The sequence below is a fragment of the Anarrhichthys ocellatus genome, unplaced genomic scaffold (assembly GCF_004355925.1).
Source record: "Anarrhichthys ocellatus isolate YVR2014 unplaced genomic scaffold, GSC_Weel_1.0 scaffold3, whole genome shotgun sequence".
NCBI lineage: Eukaryota > Metazoa > Chordata > Actinopteri > Perciformes > Anarhichadidae > Anarrhichthys > Anarrhichthys ocellatus.
In genome coordinates this window covers 8,688,620-8,707,061 of record NW_022280033.1, presented here as the reverse complement: position 1 = coordinate 8,707,061, position 18,442 = coordinate 8,688,620, and the positions used below count along the sequence as shown (strand labels likewise).

Genomic DNA, 18,442 nt, shown 5'->3' with positions numbered 1-18,442 from the left:
GTGTGTGTGTGTGTGTGTGTGTGTGTGTGTGTGTGTGTGTGTGTGTGCGCGTGTGCGCGCAGTGTTTCTTCAGTACCAGCAGATGTGTGGCAGAGATATCGAGAAGAGCATCAACAGGGAGATGTCCGGAGACCTGGAGGGTGGCATGTTGGCAGTGGGTAAGAATACACACACACACACACCCCTATTCAAGTCTAGTCTTAGATGGGTCACACGCATGTAATATGAGTGAGAATCAGCTCCACATAATTAGTTAATGACGAGTGTCCAGGCTGTCTGTAGCACATGTTTGACATTACATTCAATGCTCATTGTGTTACGTGTTGTATACAGTGATCTTAATGCACTTTTGAAGAAGAACTGGAGGAAGGGGCGCTGTTGCATAATCTCTTTTCTTCCCCTCCTTTTTTTCCCCCAACATTTCTCAGGGTTATGGTACAGTAACCTGTTTTCAGATGTGGTTTATTTGAATCCTTTCAATGGTTTTGCACACCCATTCTATACGTTTTCATTGTGAAGTGGTGGTGCAGTGCAGTGTTTTTATGTTTGCCATCTGTTTTTGTTTCTGAATTCCTATTTACTTTTTTCAAAATAGAAGTTGAAATAAAGCTGCAGTAGTCAATATGTAGCCACTAGCAGAAAATCCCAGAAACAGGCTGACAAGCGCAGCCCTGACTTCATGTCACAAAGTTGTTAAGGCTTACATTTAGCTACACAGAGTGACATTATCACCCTATGGCGGTCATGTTTCCTGCCACCTGATGAACTTAAATCTAATATTAATTCTCCTCTTAGCTCTGTTTTAGTCTGCACCAATTCCCGAGAAAAAAAATCAGTCTCCTTTTTAGATGCTCAACTTTCTACATCAGGTAGTTGTTAACGTCTTCTGTCTACTACTTGGGGACAGGTAGCGTACATCAGAGCTGATTTAAAACAGCTGGCAGTGGGGATGTTGTGTTGATGATAATAGGTAGACTCAAACAGACGGTGCTGGGCTCAAACAGGCTTAAAAGCTCAGTAGAGCTGCTCATAATCCTCTATTGGTGCGTCCTTACGAGTGACACCCCCTTCAGAGTCCGTATAGTAATTTCATGAAATGTGAAAAATATTGAATAATGCAGCTTTAAATGTGCTTTTGCCATTCTGTTATATTCTCTTTGTGTATTCATTCATAGCTTGATTTTTCATAGTTTACTTTTCAGATGGCACTAAAGTATTGCTGTCTTCGTCATCCTTACTTTGCAGTGATGCATATTAGAATGGTGTTCTTTACAGTGCACTTAATAGTAATTAAGTGATCTGGTTTGTTATTAAAAAAGAAGGAGACAAAGTATGAGTACACTGTGCTGGTGTTGGTAATAAGTCAGTATTTTCTTTTCCAGTGAAGTGTATTAAGAACACATCTGCCTATTTTGCTGAGAGACTTTACAAGGCCATGAAGGTGAGAAACAGTCTTATTTAAATAGTAATATTCTATATTTAACTGAATAAGTGTCTCATAATATTTAACTGATGTCACCTTCATTGTGAATTCAGGGAGCTGGGACCAAAGACACAACCCTGATCCGGATCATGGTCTCCCGCTCTGAGGTTGACATGCTGGATATTCGCCAGGATTATGTCAAAAACTACGGCAAGTCGCTGTACACACACATCTCTGTAAGTATCATCATATATTGTGATTAGTACAAATATCCCCAGCAGGATGAATGATTTAAAAACAACAAGTACACACTTCTAAAGACGCACAGCTCTTTCATTTTAATTCACATATATTGTTTATTTTTATAGTATTTTTCCTTATTTCTATTGTATTTTTCTTCTTGATTTTTGCAGTACTTGCTTTTATTTTCAATAAATACACATTTTGATTTATCTTTCTGTACCTTCTATGTTATGCACCAATACATCAAAGCAAGTTACTTGTATCTCAAAACCTACTCGGCAATAATTCTCATTCTGAAATGAGGGTCTGAATATTTTGCTGACGCATTTGTTTTATTGACAGGGAGACACATCAGGAGACTACAAGAAACTCCTGCTGAAGTTCTGTGGGGGCAGTGACTGAGAAGGAAACCGTGACTACTACATTATAGAAATGTTCTATAAATATCTGTCCTCAGCCTTATCTATATGCACTATAAACAATCTGTAAACCTGCATGCTATGCCAGTACTCTCAATGCAATGTTTACCTAGTTTCAGGAACCTAGTCTATATTGCTGTTTCTTTTCTATATACAGTTCGCACAAAGAAAGTTGTATATTTTTCCACTAGTGGTGTCTTTGTTGGATATTTGGGTTTAACATACATGACCATACAGTAGATTTGAAAGAGATTACATTTTATTTGTTATATTTTTAAGACGTTTTATATCAATTTTGCCAATATTATCAGATATCTAACGATATCTGTCTCGTTTACCAGCTAATTTAGTAATGTTCAGCAATGCTGAATAAAGTACGAGACATAGAGTACACAGCAGCTAAGTGCCAAAGTTGTCTGTTAATGTTTGCAATTGTATAATCTATTCTATTCTACCCTTTTTCATCCATCATAGTTGTGCTGTGTTTGCATCGGCTGCTTTTATTCATGTTTTTACTCTTAGTTCCTGTTATTCTAGCATGTAAAGCTCAAGCATCGCATTTCATGAATTGTCAGTGATTGTATCTTTTTGAGTCTCAGAAAAGAGGTACTGAGAACTTGCGCTGGAAGTGTTTGAGGCTCATCACATGAAATGCATTGAAATTATTTGAAAAATTCCATAAATAAACAATCCTTATTAAAATACATGTGTCCCTCTAAATATCAAAGCAATCTCTACCATATCCCTTCACTGGGTAACAAGCAAACGAATACCAAGGTAGAATACAAACAGTTTTCATCAGATGGCACATTAACCAATTATAATATCCTCCAAAGCAGTCATGACCTTCTCATGTCTGCTCTGGTGCAGTCAGCGCTTGTTAATAGACTCAGTTTGCCAGTAGAGGGCAGTGAAGTCTCAGTCCAACCCCAACAGCTACACATGTCAACCAGCACAGCTCCATACAAATGCTCAGCTGTGAAGAATATGGATCATTATTAGATGGAATTAGATCAATAACGATGGTCACAATTCTAAATTCGTACAGGCAACTTAATGATAAAGTATCTTCATTCTCCACCACTGAATATGATGGAAGTCTGGTGTACCTTAAATACACATCATTCTACTCCAATCAATACACATACATCATTTATCTTTTCTTGAGGGTGGTTGAGTGGCCAGCGTGTGTGGCTGCACATGGAGCTCTCCGTGGATTATTACGCCCGGTTAGCTTTACTTAAAATGCTGTCGGAACACACTCGAGTGTAGAGACGTGGCTCTGCGCTCCGCTGGCTACAGTAGTATGTGTGAGTTAACTGCACTGCGATCAATAACTCTGTGAGGTGAGGAGGGAGGGGGGGAGGGGGGTAGCAGCCATAAAGCTGCCTTGGTCACATTAAACAAGTCTAGCATGCATGCAGTGCTGCCAGAGGAATCTTTGGGTAGCAACCATACTAGAAGAGTCATGTTTGATCACATCCTGCTAAAATTGACCAGAAAAAGGCTTAAGGGCTTCAGATAGATGTTAGGATTACAATAACTAGAATTGTTTATGAAGATTAGATGCGATTAGATCAGGTTTGAGTAGATAATTTAGCCATCATTATATGAGTTGTATAAGGTAATTTCAAAGTGTTTCAGCATGTCTCTGCCAAGATTTTAGTTTTGATATCATTATGATCAGAAACCTCCATCTGTTGCAGGCATGCAGCTTAAGGCCGTGTATTTCACTGTTAATTAAAAAGCATGAATTGCCTAATTTAATGTCTATTATAGCTGATCTAATCGTTTGGGAATCCTCTCACCGTGCCTCGTGGGTCGAAGGTATTGTGGGGAAATAATGGCTTTAGATTAAAAGTTTCTTAAAAACAGAGTTGATCCAATTTCAAATATTTCACAGACTGCATCTGTCCAGGGGTGAGCGTGCACAACTCAACCCTACACTGCAACTGAGACCCAGCAACCCTTACTCATTCATTTTGGGCCTGCCCAAATATGAAGCTATTTTGGGCTATGGTTCTGTGAAACACTCTCCTACATGCGTGACGGAGCCTTAGACCCAGAGCCAAGTCTGCCAGCTTTTGGCATTTCACATGGAGATCTGAATCTCTCTCGAGCCCACGCTGTTGCTTTTAGCAAGACATCTCAATCTGTATAATAGGAAACCCAAAAGGTATGGCAACCAATCTTGGACCTATTTAATAATGTCTACAAGAAATATAAGTTAATAGCTGTAACTGATCAAAATAGCAGAATCACTGTAAAATCTTTACTTTGTTTATTTAGGCTATTTTATTTTACCATGTAAGGTTTATTCTTTATGCGTGTTCTGTCTTATTTTTTTATCATTATTATTTATTTATTTATTTTTTATAGATATACCGTGTTGAGAATGATTATAGATGCAGTAAATAAAAGTGTTTCAAAAGCTCCCCGTTAGCTAGATCTCTATTCAGACAAGCGTTAAAAAAAAAATCTGCAACATTTTCAGTTTTAGTCAATTTCACCAGGATGAATGATGCTGACAGTCCCCTTAATAAAACATAAAGCTGTATTATCTAGCCTGAACCGGGCTGTTTGACAAAATAATCTGTTTAATAACATTCCAGTAAAGTATCAGACAGCTCGAAACAGCACCCTTGTTGTCTAAATAATAAACTAATTCTTACCCCCAAGATTAAAAGCAAAAGGGCTGTCTCCTCTATTCAAATGTGTGTCCCCAGAAATAGGATGCAGACACAAACGTCCAATCTGTGTCAGCAGTGGGGACCGGCTTCCCTTTGATGAATGAATTGTAATTAATTTTTCATCTAAAGGGACAGCACATGATTCCACAGGCTATGGAGCCAGCATGTCATAGATGGAGAGAGGGGGGGGGGGGAGGAGAGAGTTGTAGATGTCACAATGAGATTCAGTGCATGCATGAATAAGGTCACGCTTTGAGAGGTATGCCTGCAGACAACATTTTCTGTGCCAACATTCTTTATTCAGACTGGAAGCTGAATGCATCCGTCATCATCATATTCTATTCCACAAATCCTGCTCAAATACACATTTTCATTTGTCCTCCTCACATATTGCTTGTTGACATGGCTCACTGCTCTCTTCTATCTAATCCAGCACACGGATACACTGAGATTGGTTGCAATGCAGCTCTGGTTGTGGAAACATGTAGCAGTCTGCGGCTACATCAAGTATTATGCAAGGACTGAATATAATCCTTGTATCTTTATTACTGCATTAGCATTTTTCCTAAAACAATACTTGATGTAGTCAGTGAGGGTTGATTGGATGTGTCCGTGTTAAATCAAAGGATTATGACGAAAGGATCACTATTCCTAAACTACTCTTTTTTATGTTGTGTATTCATCTCTGTGGAGATATAGTGCATCACACTGAATTTACAGAAAGATAACAACAGATAACCATGGTGGCAGAAGTAATCAGACCCTTTAGTAAAATAAGAAATACATAAATAAGCCATGACGAGTAAAAGTCCTGCATCCAAAATGCAAAATGTATATAAAGTATAAAAATAGATGCTCCTGTGAGTATTGTACTATTATACATTATTTTGGATAATTAATACTATTTTCCATCATGTGTATCTAATAGAGTAAGTTAACTGTAAAATAGATGAAATCAAAAATATATTGGTATAAATATCTCAAATATGAGTAAATGTGTACATTCCACCACTGCAGACAACGGAAATATGTTAGCATGTTTCTAAATATAAATGGTTGCTTTACTGGATGAGGTAATAGTTTACACACCTGTACCACTATATTTCTGATAAATCTCTATTTTCATGCAAATCTTCTCCATTCTCATTTTTTTTTTCCGCCTGGGATTTTCGACGTACTACGGGCGTAACGTGCACGCCCATTGATGAAATAGGTGTGTTTTTGTGAAGGCCCCGCCCCGTTTCGCCTTATTTGGTTATAGAACTGCGCGTTGATTGACAGCGGGCAGCAGCTGCTGAGTTGCTCAGACATGGCGGAGGATACAGTGTAACTGGGGGAATCATCGGCGGAGTTACGTGAGTTTTCCCCAGCAGTGGAGTCGTCAGAGGGCGCCTTAAAGGATACACAAGAGAGAGGAGAATGTGTTCGGCTCGAGCGTGCTCTGCGAGGAAGCCCAAAACGACCTGAACTGCCGCACGCGAGTAAGATGGGAACATGTATCGCTGTTTAGTGCAGTCAACAGCCCTGGGCAACAAATATGGCTTCTTGTGCCTTTTTCGATATGCTATAAAAATTGATCTCCCGTGCAACCGAATGCCGTGGTGGCTCCGGAGTTAGAGTCCAACAGTCGCTCGGTACTTTCGATCGGTGCGGATATTCCATCCGCTCGGGCCGTCTGGGGGTTAGCTGGTGGAAGCTACGGAACTACCAGCGGATAGCCATGGAGCCAAAGCACAAAGAGTTGCTCGACCAGTGCCACCAGAACTTATTGGAGTCCATAACCGACGCGGACCGAGTGATCGAGCTGCTGATAGTTTCCGGCACCTTGAGCCAACTCGACAGGTTCGAGCTGGACCAGAACTGCTCGTCCAGCGCCGAGAAAGTAGACCACCTCTTGAAGATGCTGATGAACAAGGAGAGCGACCATTTCCTCGACCTGTGTGTGGCCCTGGAGAAGGCATACCCTGACCTGTACGCTGCCCTGTTCAGCGGCAGCAACAACGGCGGGGGACCCGTGGACCACTCCACCGGTAAGAAGCTCGAGCACGAGCCGCTCTCGAGCAGGCTTTCACTTTGAAGCTAAAAACAAACAAAAAAAAAAGAAAGCAAAAAAACGAGTGCACCAGCCTCTGCGTAGACATAGCCGCGAGAAGGCTCACAATCTGGGTGGTCTGGTGCAAGGAGCCCGTGTGGGGACGGCTGCACAACAGCGAGGCTTGGAGCTTGATTAGTTATGAACCAAAATCTGTATGAAATGGTAATAAAGGTTCACGTGAAGGTTTGCAAAGGGGGCAAGTGACGCCGTTCCTTCCAACAACGTTCCACATTTGTAAGTGTTGAGTGGAGCACTATACGCTCTGTTGAATGTGCCCAACATGATGCACTGAATCTGTTTTAAACTTAATATTCACTGTGGCCTGCAGGTCTATTGCACGGGCTCGTGGTTATTTCTGCCGAGGGCTATTTTGTCATTATTATTATCAGCCATGCTGCAACACACATAATTACAGAAAGGCGGGTATGGTAAATGTATTCTGTCATATTTGTTCATTATTAATGGGAGAGAACCCCAGGATCAAGCAACACTAACTCCAATGTGTTACCAGTGGGCATGATGGGGTTATGGTACATTAGGTAACCTGTTTCCATGACAACGGTTGTAAAACTGACATGTTGGTCCATATCTACCTGTGTGAGTGTGCAGCCTGCTCATGCATGCATACAAACCTAAAGCATGGTTTGCATCAGTCCGCCTCCCCGTTTTGGAGAGCGAACTACCATTTGTATTTAACCAGATTTCTCTTGCCTGTTATGCTCTGTGTAATGACTGAAGCCAGTGGCTTACTCCCCAAACCAGTGTCGTGCCCTGAGGGCCTGACTGCAGGATGAGCCTTGAGATCCAAAAGTAGGGAGGAGATGCAGAGTAATGCTCCACGTGTAAAAACAACCATGTCTGCTGTGTCGCAGATCCTTTTTGAAGCTTTATTTCAAAGAGACGTGTCTGTGTTGTGATCGATATAGTTCACAGCTGCCAAGTTGTAGCGTGTTTTTCTGTCTGCTACCATCAAGCAGACCTTATCGGGTAATGCTGAGTTGGTGTCTCGCTGCTCTGCTGACTGGGTCTCTAATGCTCCCTTAAGCTTTATTACTTCCTTGTATTGACTGCGCTGCTGCAGAATAACACTCCGCCATATATACACTGACAGTTGTTTACCTGGGAGCAGCTGGACTTGACAATGTGGATTTGGGCTTTTCTTCACACACACACACGCACCTTTATTTCTTGTAACAGACTGCAGCACCAGGCCGCTGAGTTGACCTGCCCAGTACTAGGAGAGAGTGAGTCTGGCAAGTCAGCCTGTGGTTATTCAACAGAGGATTAGGCCTCGCTCTCCTCTCTCTGGTGTCACCTCTCCCTGTGTGACACTCTTTATCACACTACCCGCCGCGCTCGTGGCCTCTTCTGTTTTGACTGAAGTGTTGTGCTTTTCATTATCTTTAACGTAAGTCATTCGGCTAACGCGTTTCAACCGCACTTGCGGGAGAAAACCGATGACAAGCTGCTCCACGGAGTACTATCTCCGGGGCAAAGAGGCTGGTAGATGCAGCTCAGAGGGATGCACTCTTCAGAGTTTGTCTGCGAACACCCGCGGGCCGTGTGAAGATGGGGGAATAGGAGTGTTGATGAGTTATGAGATACGAGTCTTGCTGATAGCAACCTGCTCTCAACTCATCCTCGTCTAATGCTGCCTGCCTGCTTTTGTTGTCAGATGCGCCTCCTTTGCCATCTGAGCCTCCGAACACGCACATGTTATGAAATCATCCAAACTCCAGAGAAACATCCTCGCCCCCCCCAAAGGAAAAGTGTACAGATGGTCAATTGTTGGAAGCTCGGGCTCTGTAAATTATTAGTGTTTTTTCTGGCAAATTCCAACCCATTCGCTGCGGAGAACACAAACAAATCATTCATTATTTAGCCTGTGTTGTGCATCTATGCGAATGTGTTTTTAATTCTCCAACTCTGATCATTCTCTCAGAATATTGAGTATAACTGAAGCGATGTTGCAGAGCATGTTCCTGTGCACTCAAACCGGATTTAATTCATTTCATAAATCCAAGCGGCTGACATCGAGCTGCTTTCACGCCTGAATCCGAGGTGTGCTCATTCCCTACATGAACAGTATTCTACCTGGAGGAGTAGTAGTAGTAGTAGTAGTAGTACAGATGTACCTGCACACCCCCCCACACTCTTTTCAGAGGCCTGTTACAGTGATTTAAAGTCACTGCGACTGGAGGGCAACGCAATTCTCCCTGACACGATGCAGCGTCCACAGTCTTCTTCTTCTGCTGTCTCTTTGGCTTTATTCTCTCGTGGTCCGTCTCGGTTTTCACGTTCCCGTTGCTTTTTGTCTTTTCTCTGACTCACCAGCGTCCATCCCTCTGTCTCATTATTTTTCTCCCCCCCCCCCACTGAGTGGTTTCGTTCCTCCACACACTTAAACAGAGAGAGGGACATGCCAGAGAGACAGAGGGTGATAGAAAGAGGGAGCAAGAGAGAGGGGGACAACAGGCCTTTTGTTGAGAAGTTGAGCAGGCCCAAAGTGCCCAGTCAGCAGCTTGTTCTGTGTACAGCAGCCTAGGACATAGGCGTGTGTGTGTGTGTGTGTGTGTGTGTGTGTGTGTGGAGAGGGGGGGGCTGCTCTCCTCTCTGTCAACCAGTTTCCGTCCCACTCCATAAACCACAGTGGACAGACAGGATGAATTAAGACCCTGACGTTCTTGTCATGACTGCCACTCTTAAAAAATCTCCCATGGGCCACCTGGCCTCACTTTCTCTCTCTCTCTCGGTGTCTGTCACCCAGTGACGCACACAGTCACTCACCTCATCACCTCTCTGTCTCTACATCTAGTCTGACTTTGTTCCCTTTTCTCGCCGCGTTCTTCTCGGTGTGTAGAGAGGAAGCCATCGATTTCATCCAACATCAAACCGATGTCTTCTGCTTAGGCGCTCTTGAGCAGATCACACATTCTTTATGAGTTGTCGGTGCGAGTTTAATTACGCCGCAGTGTCTCTGTGCAACCTGCAGCAATGCAGGCTTCAGTTGAAATGGGCCCCTGGTTATCTTGTGATTTAAGCCAATACTGCGCTGCTGAGGTACCGCTGGAACGATCGGTAAATTATACAACATCGATCAACAGTCAAATTAATTTAAGGTATTAGAAATGCAGCATATTCATCTTTGTTGCTCAATAGATTCATCTAATCTAGGCCCGAGGTTGACCTCAGTGCTTTGATTCGGTCATTGATGTTATTGTTCTCTAACACAGCATGCTTTTAGTGTAGGATATGTATATTTTATACTTTAGCATTAATATCTGATGGCAGGTTTTGTCTCCACTCTGAATATGCGATGCCAGGAGGCTGTGCTGTGGAACAGGACTTCATTACCATTTTACACATGTTCCTCCGCTTTCTAATTACCCCATAAGGTAGAGGAATGTTTACCAGTGCTATGAAGTCATGGAAATAAACAGCTTTTTTCTTTCCATGTCTTACCCCCCACACCTCTAGCAGGCCTTTTTTGTAGCTGCTTTGTTCTGCTGTCTTCTCTGTATATCCCTCCTCTCCTCTCGTTATGGTGCCCTAGCTTTCTCTACCACTCGTCTCTCCATCTGTTTAATTCTCTGCCTCTTTATCTGTCCTCTCTGCACCTGCAGTCATTTGTCCTCCAAATCTCTGGCCAGGAGAGGCCACCTGATGCCTGCTCAAATTGAACCGTTAATCCCCAACAAATGACAGTGATGACGACAATTGTTGCATTTGGTACCTCCGCGTTTTCTTTTTTAATATTCTGGATGAGTGCTTCCTGTCTGCTAGGTGGATTTGAAGCATCTGTGTGATTCACTTGTCAGAAATACGATTATGTCCATAATATTCTCTTCTCTTGGTGACCTTTTTAAAGAAAACATTATAGTGCAGTTTAATCACTGAATTATCTCAACACACTGAAAATGCTGTCTGAAGCAAGATGGCCTCCTCTGTGATTAAACATGAAAGGAATGTCACAAAGATTGCCCAAATTCCAGCAGTGGGTTTATTCCACACAGACGGCCGTTTTGGCTCGTATTAGTACTAGCTACAGTTGGTAGCAGAGCTTTTGGAGGACATGTTGCAGACATCTTTCACCTTTTCTTTGCTTTTGACCCAACCCGTGGCACAGGCCAGCTGTTCAAAACCAAATGATGTCTCATTTCTGCTGAGGCAGGGCTCTTTGCAGAGAGAAAACCCATTACGGCGTGCTGATAATAGGCTGGGCTGGATTGCGCTCGAGGGGGCTTTTTTTTGGGGGGGGACTTTGGTGCTGCTCAGCAGTTCTGACAGGTCTACTGGGTTGAAGGCTACGGACCTTTTTCCTCCACATCTCCTTGTTTTCCATGCACCTCACGTCCCAGAGTGTTCACGCATCCCGAACGACTACAAGGCTGCGTCTGCATCTTGCATTTCAATCTACATTACAACAGATTTTATTTTGAGACATGCCACGGGGCAGATTTGGACCTATGAGTAAAACAAAAAAGGTGGGTGGGTTTGACCAAAAGACACGGAGCTGTGAGTCAGGCGATGTGCGTGCGGTGGAGTAATCCTGCCTCATGGAGTCATCCTGTTGGATGTCATCGTGTTTATGCGTAGTGTAGACTCCTTAAATCAGATGATAAATCCTTTACCCCTTCACTGGCGCATTGCCCGGAGTCTTGGCCCATGGTGTCATTGCCTGCCCCAGAAGAGACTCACTACATGGCTTCCTGGACGTCCCAGATTATAGGGAGGAAATTAAAGTTGTTTATTTGAAAATGCATTAAGTTTATATCAGTTTCTTTTCAGAAGATATTTTATATCTCTCCCGAAATTCCACATGCTTTCTGCCCCCTGGATTAATGCTGACACAGCTGTAAAAGTGACGAGTGGTTTTCAGCCATATCATTGGTGTTGCTGTTATTTGTGCTTCTGTAATTTAATGGCAGTGAAGCTGAGGACCCAGAAGGAGACAGACCACAAAAGCTATTTAGGCTCTGCTCACCTCCTTGTTTTCTCTTTCTTCCTTTTTTAATTGCTGCTTCTCACCGACAGAGAGGAGAGCTGACGGTGGCTAATAAACAATAGCACATGACTATCATTTTTTGGAATGCTAACACTATTCTTTTACCAAGTGGTCCTGGAAATGGTGTCTTTAATGTTCTTTGGAACCGAACAGATGCCTTTGGAGCCATAGTGTTGAGGCTTGTCCACACGTTACGATGAAGCGGCAGCGTAGTCCCATCGCGATGATGACGATACAAGTTTTATGTTTTTTTTCGGGAGACGGCTCTCGTTGTCCGATAAGAGAATGTTCTGGAGCTGATAAATATTTTTCGTCTCAACCTGCCCAGACTTTGCATCTCTCTTTTGATAAGGCTCTCCTCCTCCAACAGCCTTCCCAACTCTCATTTCTTCTTTTCCGCCACGCTGCAGAATTTACTATTCCTCCCATCCAGCCTCACCATGGCAACGTGTGTCATCTTGCTTTATGTGCTGGAGAACATAATCTGGTTGTCTGAAGCAACTGTTGGTTGCTGAGCACATCGCATGATGGGGGGGGGGGGGGGGGGGGGGGCTGGAACCCCTTAGGTAGGGCGAGTACTCCCCTGACCTATTTAAATCACAGCGACGGGCCTTTGTTGCTGTGGGCTCAGGTGCTCCACTGGAATATGTTTCACCTTTTTTAAGAGTGCATCTAGAGTCAGTATGCTCACTCCCCATTATTACATTCATGTCTAATTGCTCCTCATGAAATCGGTCCTGATGTGTTTAGACTTTCACGTGAGAGTTGGGTATGATTTCTCAGGAGTGATCTGTCCCTAATGGATGCCTGCTTTATTGACGCAGCGAACCTGTTTACAAATGATCGGCCTCACCGATTGTGGCCGGTGCTAATTGCTATCGATGATTAAAAGCCTGTTGAAAAAGGCTAATGCCGCAGACCCATCGACCGACAGATAGCTGGCTTGTATCTTACATGCAAATCCATACAGCGTTTTTGTTAATCAAGCCCGTGACACTGAGCCAAATGTGGGAATTTTGGTGCACATACTTAACCTCTCAGCCAAATCAGATGGTGATATAGCGAGGATTGACCCGTTCATGGGAGTTATCGCTCTCTCTTGATTGGCGATTGTCCTCTGTGGTAGAGATTACTCCGATTTTAATTTATCTGAGTGTTTTGGTTTCCAAATCACAAAATACAGCATTCAAGAAGCTACATTTACAGCTTTTTCTGGCACAGGAGCTTTGCTGAAAAAAAAAAAAGGACTTAATCCTCCAGCTGAGATGGCATAATACCTCTCAGCGGCTCACTTCTTTAACTAAGAGATGTCGCCAGTCAGATATTGCGTTCAAAGAGTCTGCTTTTTGCCGTGGAAATGAGCGTGAACCGTAGCTGTGTTGACTGTAGAGGACTAATGCTGTGAGTGGTTCCCATCACGTCTGATGGAACAATATGAAATCAAAGCTCCGAGCCCTTCGCAGAGCAAAAGTGTTGAGCATCAGGGAATGTCAGAACAGATTAAAAAGCCTTTTTGCTCCTCTTTCAGTTTTTTTTCCTCTCCACGGTATCTCCCTCAAACACCCTCCCTCCTTATCTCTTTTGCGACTTAGTTGGGCTATCTCCTTTCATCTGTCCTCTTCTGCTCCATGCCTTCCCCTGGTTTCCCCTCTCAGCCCCCCCTCTCCTCCTCCTCTGTCTGCCGGGCCTAAGATGGAGTGGCTTGGTCGCACAGAGCTCATAGTTAATTAGGCTTGGCCTTGTCACACATTGAGGGGCTGGAGCCAGAGTTGTAGCTAAACCCAGTGGGGAGGCAAGGACAGCGATGGCGTCAATCTATTGCCTGCTGCTGACAAAGCCGGCCTCCATTCCCCTGCTCTCCTAAACCCTGTACACAGGACGACTTTGTCCCTGTGTGTGGTGAGCAGTTTATCACTTCAGATTAGCATTATCTGTGCCTCACTGTGCTGCTTTTAGGCAAGATCGATTAATCAGTGGCAGATTGAAAGAATAGAAAGAAAATGGATCAGTACCCATTTTGATAATTGATTTTTTTTTTTTTTTGTTATTTGAGGTCAAAATGCAAAACATGTATCTGGTTCTAGCTTCTCCAATGTGAAGATTTGCTGTTTTATGTCTGTAAATTAAATACTTGGGTTTTGAACAAAACAAGACATTTTTTAAACTTAAACTTTCATCAAGAAATTAATCCGCACAAGAATCGATGATGGAAACAATTATTAGTTCAAGTCCTAAAAGTATGAATGTGTATTTTTTTTTTTTTATTTAAAAAAATTGGTGTGCACTACGTACTAAAACCAGTTATTGGTTTTACTCACTGAAAGGGACTCTGGCATGTATCAGCTACTAATTTGTGTCTTTTCCCCATTTTTCTTTTCAATTTCTACGACTGGAAGCGTGTTCTAAAGTGTTCTGGTTTCAAGAGGACCTCATTCACTGAAGATTGTTGTGTTCAGTGTCTTATTTCAGCAGCCACAGTAACGCACCGCATTTAGATGTGTGGGAGTATAAAACCCATCTACTCCTCTTGAAAAATATGGATCAAATTAGAGCTCTACAATAGATGACGCCTTTTTGCAATAAGCACAAGTCGAATATGTGTCTTTAGAAAAAAATTCTATCCGGGCTGTCAATGTTTGTGTTACGCTTTTGCAGCAGGAACTCTTTAGTATAATGGGGATCTGCATAGCCTCTCCTATGGATTGTGGTAGCCTGTGTGAAATATCCCCCAGCTTAACAGTGTGTACAGCTATTCAGATAGAGAACCATGTTCTCCATCCCCCCCCCCCTCTCTCTCTATGTGCTTGACATAAAAAGAGAGAATCCCATTTCAGCCGTGACATTCTGCCTGTGTTGCAGAAACATACAGGGACTATACATCAAAGCAAGGCAGAGTGCACAGTGAGGGAGAGGAGGTTTAATGACGACGGTGGTCTGGAGTGATAATATAGAGCCGCTAAGAAGGAGCGTTGGAAGTTATTAATCCAAGTAAAAACCCTGCACCCAATCTACCCCACAGCTGTGCAGGGAATATGAAGCTGACTGTGTAATATTCATCCCTTTCCACATTGTACAGGCAATCAATTCAGGCTGGTGTGTAATTGGTTAATCAATCTATCAGTGCTTTGTAGTTAAATGTATCTCTTGGCCTTTTGTCTCTTGGCAGGTTCCACATACAGTGTTCTCTCCACTATGCCCTCTGACTCAGAAAGCAGCAGCTCCCTCAGTAGTGTTGGTATGTATAACGACCTAAGGTGGCTCATATACTGTGCGTGCATGTGTGTGTGCGTGCGTGCCAGGCCAGGCCGGACAGGTTCTATGCTATCACCAAACACTCCATAACAAAAAGTCAGCATGGCAGCATTTTGTGAAAAGCTGTTTATGCCAATGATTAGATTAGGAAGTATATTTTTCTTCTAAATCCCACATTGGGCCAAAACCCTCTCCCAATGTTTTCATCTTCCCTTAAGGGAAAGCATGCTTTCCTTTCTCTAGCATTGACAAAGGTCCAAATGACTCAGCTGTGTTACATAAACCTCCAAAAGGGCCAAATGTTGAGCCAAAGATTGACATAATCCTCAGATTTCCTGCCGTGGGTGTTCCTTTCAACGGAGAAAACAACCCTGAAAACGATTCTTTAATGAGGTATAATGTTTAGTCAGAGTCTGTCTATTTGACAAAGTGTCAAGGACCCACAGTGAAAGGGAAAGTCCTGGTTATTTTAATGTTATGCTGTTAAAATCATTCAGGTGTTTTGTTTTTTCCAGGTAGAATTGAACAGAGCTTGCTATAGATACATAAGGCCAGGGTAAAGAGAAGTAAGTCTCCTTCTAAACAGCTGCTGTAAATGGAGTTATTATTCCTTTACAAAGACTTAGATGCCTCGGCAGTCCAAACACGAGTGCTGACATTGAATCAAAGAATTCATGGATCCCTTTGTTTAAACCACCCAGTAAGTACCAGAGATACAGTACATCACCTTCCCTTATCTATGATGATGTGCATTGCCAGGGAAGTGTTTCCGGTGTGTCCTAGCCTCTGATAAATGTGCTCGCTGTCACAGGTTCGCCCGTTAACGGCGAAGCGTCCTCCCCACCGCCAGCCATCAACGACAACCGGTCATCCGGTGACAACCTGGACACCATCTTGTTCCAGCTCCGCCAGGTGACCAGGGAGAGGGATGAGCTCCGGAAGCGTCTCGCGTTGGCATCGCCCGGGACCACCTTCGACGACTGCAGGTGCAAATCCTGGCCTGCCTGCCAAGTTGTTATTACTGTTTTTTTTTTTTTTGTTTTTTTTTAATCCTTCCGGTAACACTTTTATTTGGCTAATGTCTATGAATCCGTCGACTGTGATCATGGGTGCTTTTTTGCCAAACTTAAATACATAAGATCCAACTATTGACTCTTACCTTAGATTCATTGCTGTCAGAGGAGAAAAGTTTATGACTGATAAAGTTTCAGGTTTCCGGTGTGTATGATTTAGGGGTGGATTAGCAGAAGTGGCACATAATAATCATTGTTATGTTCCATATCCACATAGGGAGCGGGGTCCTCTTCACTGAGTCCACTAACCAAAATACTGGCTTTAGATCGGGGCTTTTGTGGTACCTGAAGGCCACCGTAGCTTTTTGACACGCTTGGAAAGGGAGGGCTGAGCGGAGGGGTAATCAGTTGTCTGCACCTTCACTGCTCGATGCCAATGAAGCCTAAATCTACGAATTGATGTTGACTCTAAATTGCAGTGAGATGACACTGACACTGGCTGCTTTGCTTAAATCAGTGCATACTTTTTAAAAATGTTGTTTACAGTTAGTCAGAAATTTCATTCCTATCTTATTCTCAAACGAGTGGAAGGTCGACGCTGTCTTTTCAATACTCCTATCTGAGCTGTGTTCAGCCACATTATAGCACAAGGCTGCTGGATAGAGTGCTGATTCCTTGCTGCTTTTCTCCTTAAGGCCAAATTCCAAAGCCAGTCATGACTATGAGCGTCTGAAGAGTCAGTGCATGAGGGCCATGGCAGATCTGCAGTCTCTCCAGAACCAGCACACCAAAACACTGAAGAGGTGCGAGGAGGCTGTGAAAGAAGCTGACTTCTACCAGTAAGTGTTTCTCACGACACCTATTTTCCCTTTATCGTTGCTGACGAAGGACACTTAAAGTCCTTCTGTTTTTAGATATTTACCTCCATTATGTAGTCTACATGCAATATGCTGAGATTTCTATGCAAAAGCAGTGGTGAATGTGCGTCGGGGCTCATTATTGTAGTGCAAATCTTGTCAGCGTAGGATGAGCATTCTGTCACCTGCTGCTTTTCACCATAGAAATAATTACATTTTATTGCATTGTTCTACTGGAATTGTAGCAAACACTGGCACGGTGTTACAATTAGCCTAATTGAAAGAGCATCCCTTGGAGCTACAGCTGGCTTTTTCACATTGGCTCTACAAAAAAAAAAAATGCATGCATACTTTTAAAAGCTTGGAAATTGAGGCATTTATGTGATTGAATTATTCAGCCGAACGGCTCATAAGCTGAGGCAAAATTTCTGGAGACTGATCATACGGCGTGTTAGCTGTTAGAGTTCTCAAACACGATGGAAGCAAAAGATAAGTTGTCAAATTAAGTTGATGCTAATTGCTAATCAGGGAGACATTTTATAAATTATATAGGTAACATTGATGCTTTGTACACTCATGCGTGTCTCTGTGTTTCCTCCCCCCCTCACCCAGCATGCTGCACAGCCGCGTCCTGGGCGAACAGACACAGCTGAAGGAGGAGATGGAGACACTCCGGAGGGACAACGGCCAACTTGTCCGAGAGCACAACCACCTGAAACAGAACTGCGAGGAGCTCAAACGAATGCACGGTCAAGGCCAGAAGGAGCTAGCAGAACTCCGGCTGCAGCAACAGCAGGTACAATCAGCTCACACAGACACGTGTGTGTGGGTGTGTTCTGCAGCTGCCCAGATGTTATGAGGGCAGGGATTGCCTTTTGGGAGATTTACTGATACGGCACAGATGCTCGAGCCAATATACACAATCAACTGCTTTTTCACCAAAGAATGTTTCGTCCTTTGCTACAGCATCACATGTTTGTAATAGTGCTGAGGGTTTCACCTCTTTATATTTAGAAGTCATATATTCTGGATCATCAACCAATATTTTCGTACTTTGTTCTAAACAGCACAAGGATGCTGTGACCCGTATTGGACTGCTATGCAGTACTGTCTCCCACAGCACCCATGGGAGCACTGCAGTGGTTAAGAGCACATGGCAGCCAAGCAGAGGGAAATGCATACGGAGCACTTTGAAAAGGGCAAGCGCAGAAGAAAAGGGCTCTGGCTTGGGCAAAGGGCACGCCGACCCGAACCATGTAGCTACAAGATTGGTGTATATGCAGTGTGTGCTGCGTGGATGAGGTCAGTACAGCCCTCAGGTCACAGCAGCTTTGTCAGGAATCAGGAGGGCTATATCAGCAAGACCTGCAGTAATGACACGTACAGCCTCACGGAGAATGAATAATGCATTCTGAAGGACGCACTCTACACATAAAACAGTTCAT

The 18,442-nt window shown here is 43.4% G+C and overlaps 2 protein-coding genes across 7 annotated transcripts in view; both read left to right on the top strand.

Annotated features, from left to right (window-relative positions):
• Window positions 1-2,781, top strand: part of anxa11a (annexin A11a) — an 8,550-nt gene extending 5,769 nt beyond the window's left edge. For all 4 annotated transcript variants that reach the window (XM_031839966.1, XM_031839974.1, XM_031839981.1 and 1 more), the window contains 4 exons: window positions 63-158; window positions 1,383-1,441; window positions 1,537-1,659; window positions 2,009-2,781. In XM_031839966.1, the coding sequence (XP_031695826.1) occupies window positions 63-158; window positions 1,383-1,441; window positions 1,537-1,659; window positions 2,009-2,068 (338 nt within the window). In that variant the 3' untranslated portion in view covers window positions 2,069-2,781. The remainder of the gene's footprint in view (window positions 1-62; window positions 159-1,382; window positions 1,442-1,536; window positions 1,660-2,008) is intronic.
• Window positions 2,782-6,068: 3,287 nt separating this feature from the next.
• dlg5a (discs, large homolog 5a (Drosophila)) overlaps window positions 6,069-18,442 on the top strand; it is a 31,818-nt gene continuing 19,444 nt past the window's right edge. For all 3 annotated transcript variants that reach the window (XM_031873342.1, XM_031873353.1, XM_031873362.1), the window contains exons 1-5: window positions 6,069-6,805; window positions 15,042-15,110; window positions 15,939-16,113; window positions 16,836-16,979; window positions 17,610-17,793. In XM_031873342.1, coding sequence (XP_031729202.1) covers window positions 6,496-6,805; window positions 15,042-15,110; window positions 15,939-16,113; window positions 16,836-16,979; window positions 17,610-17,793 — 882 coding nt within the window. In that variant the 5' untranslated portion in view covers window positions 6,069-6,495. The remainder of the gene's footprint in view (window positions 6,806-15,041; window positions 15,111-15,938; window positions 16,114-16,835; window positions 16,980-17,609; window positions 17,794-18,442) is intronic.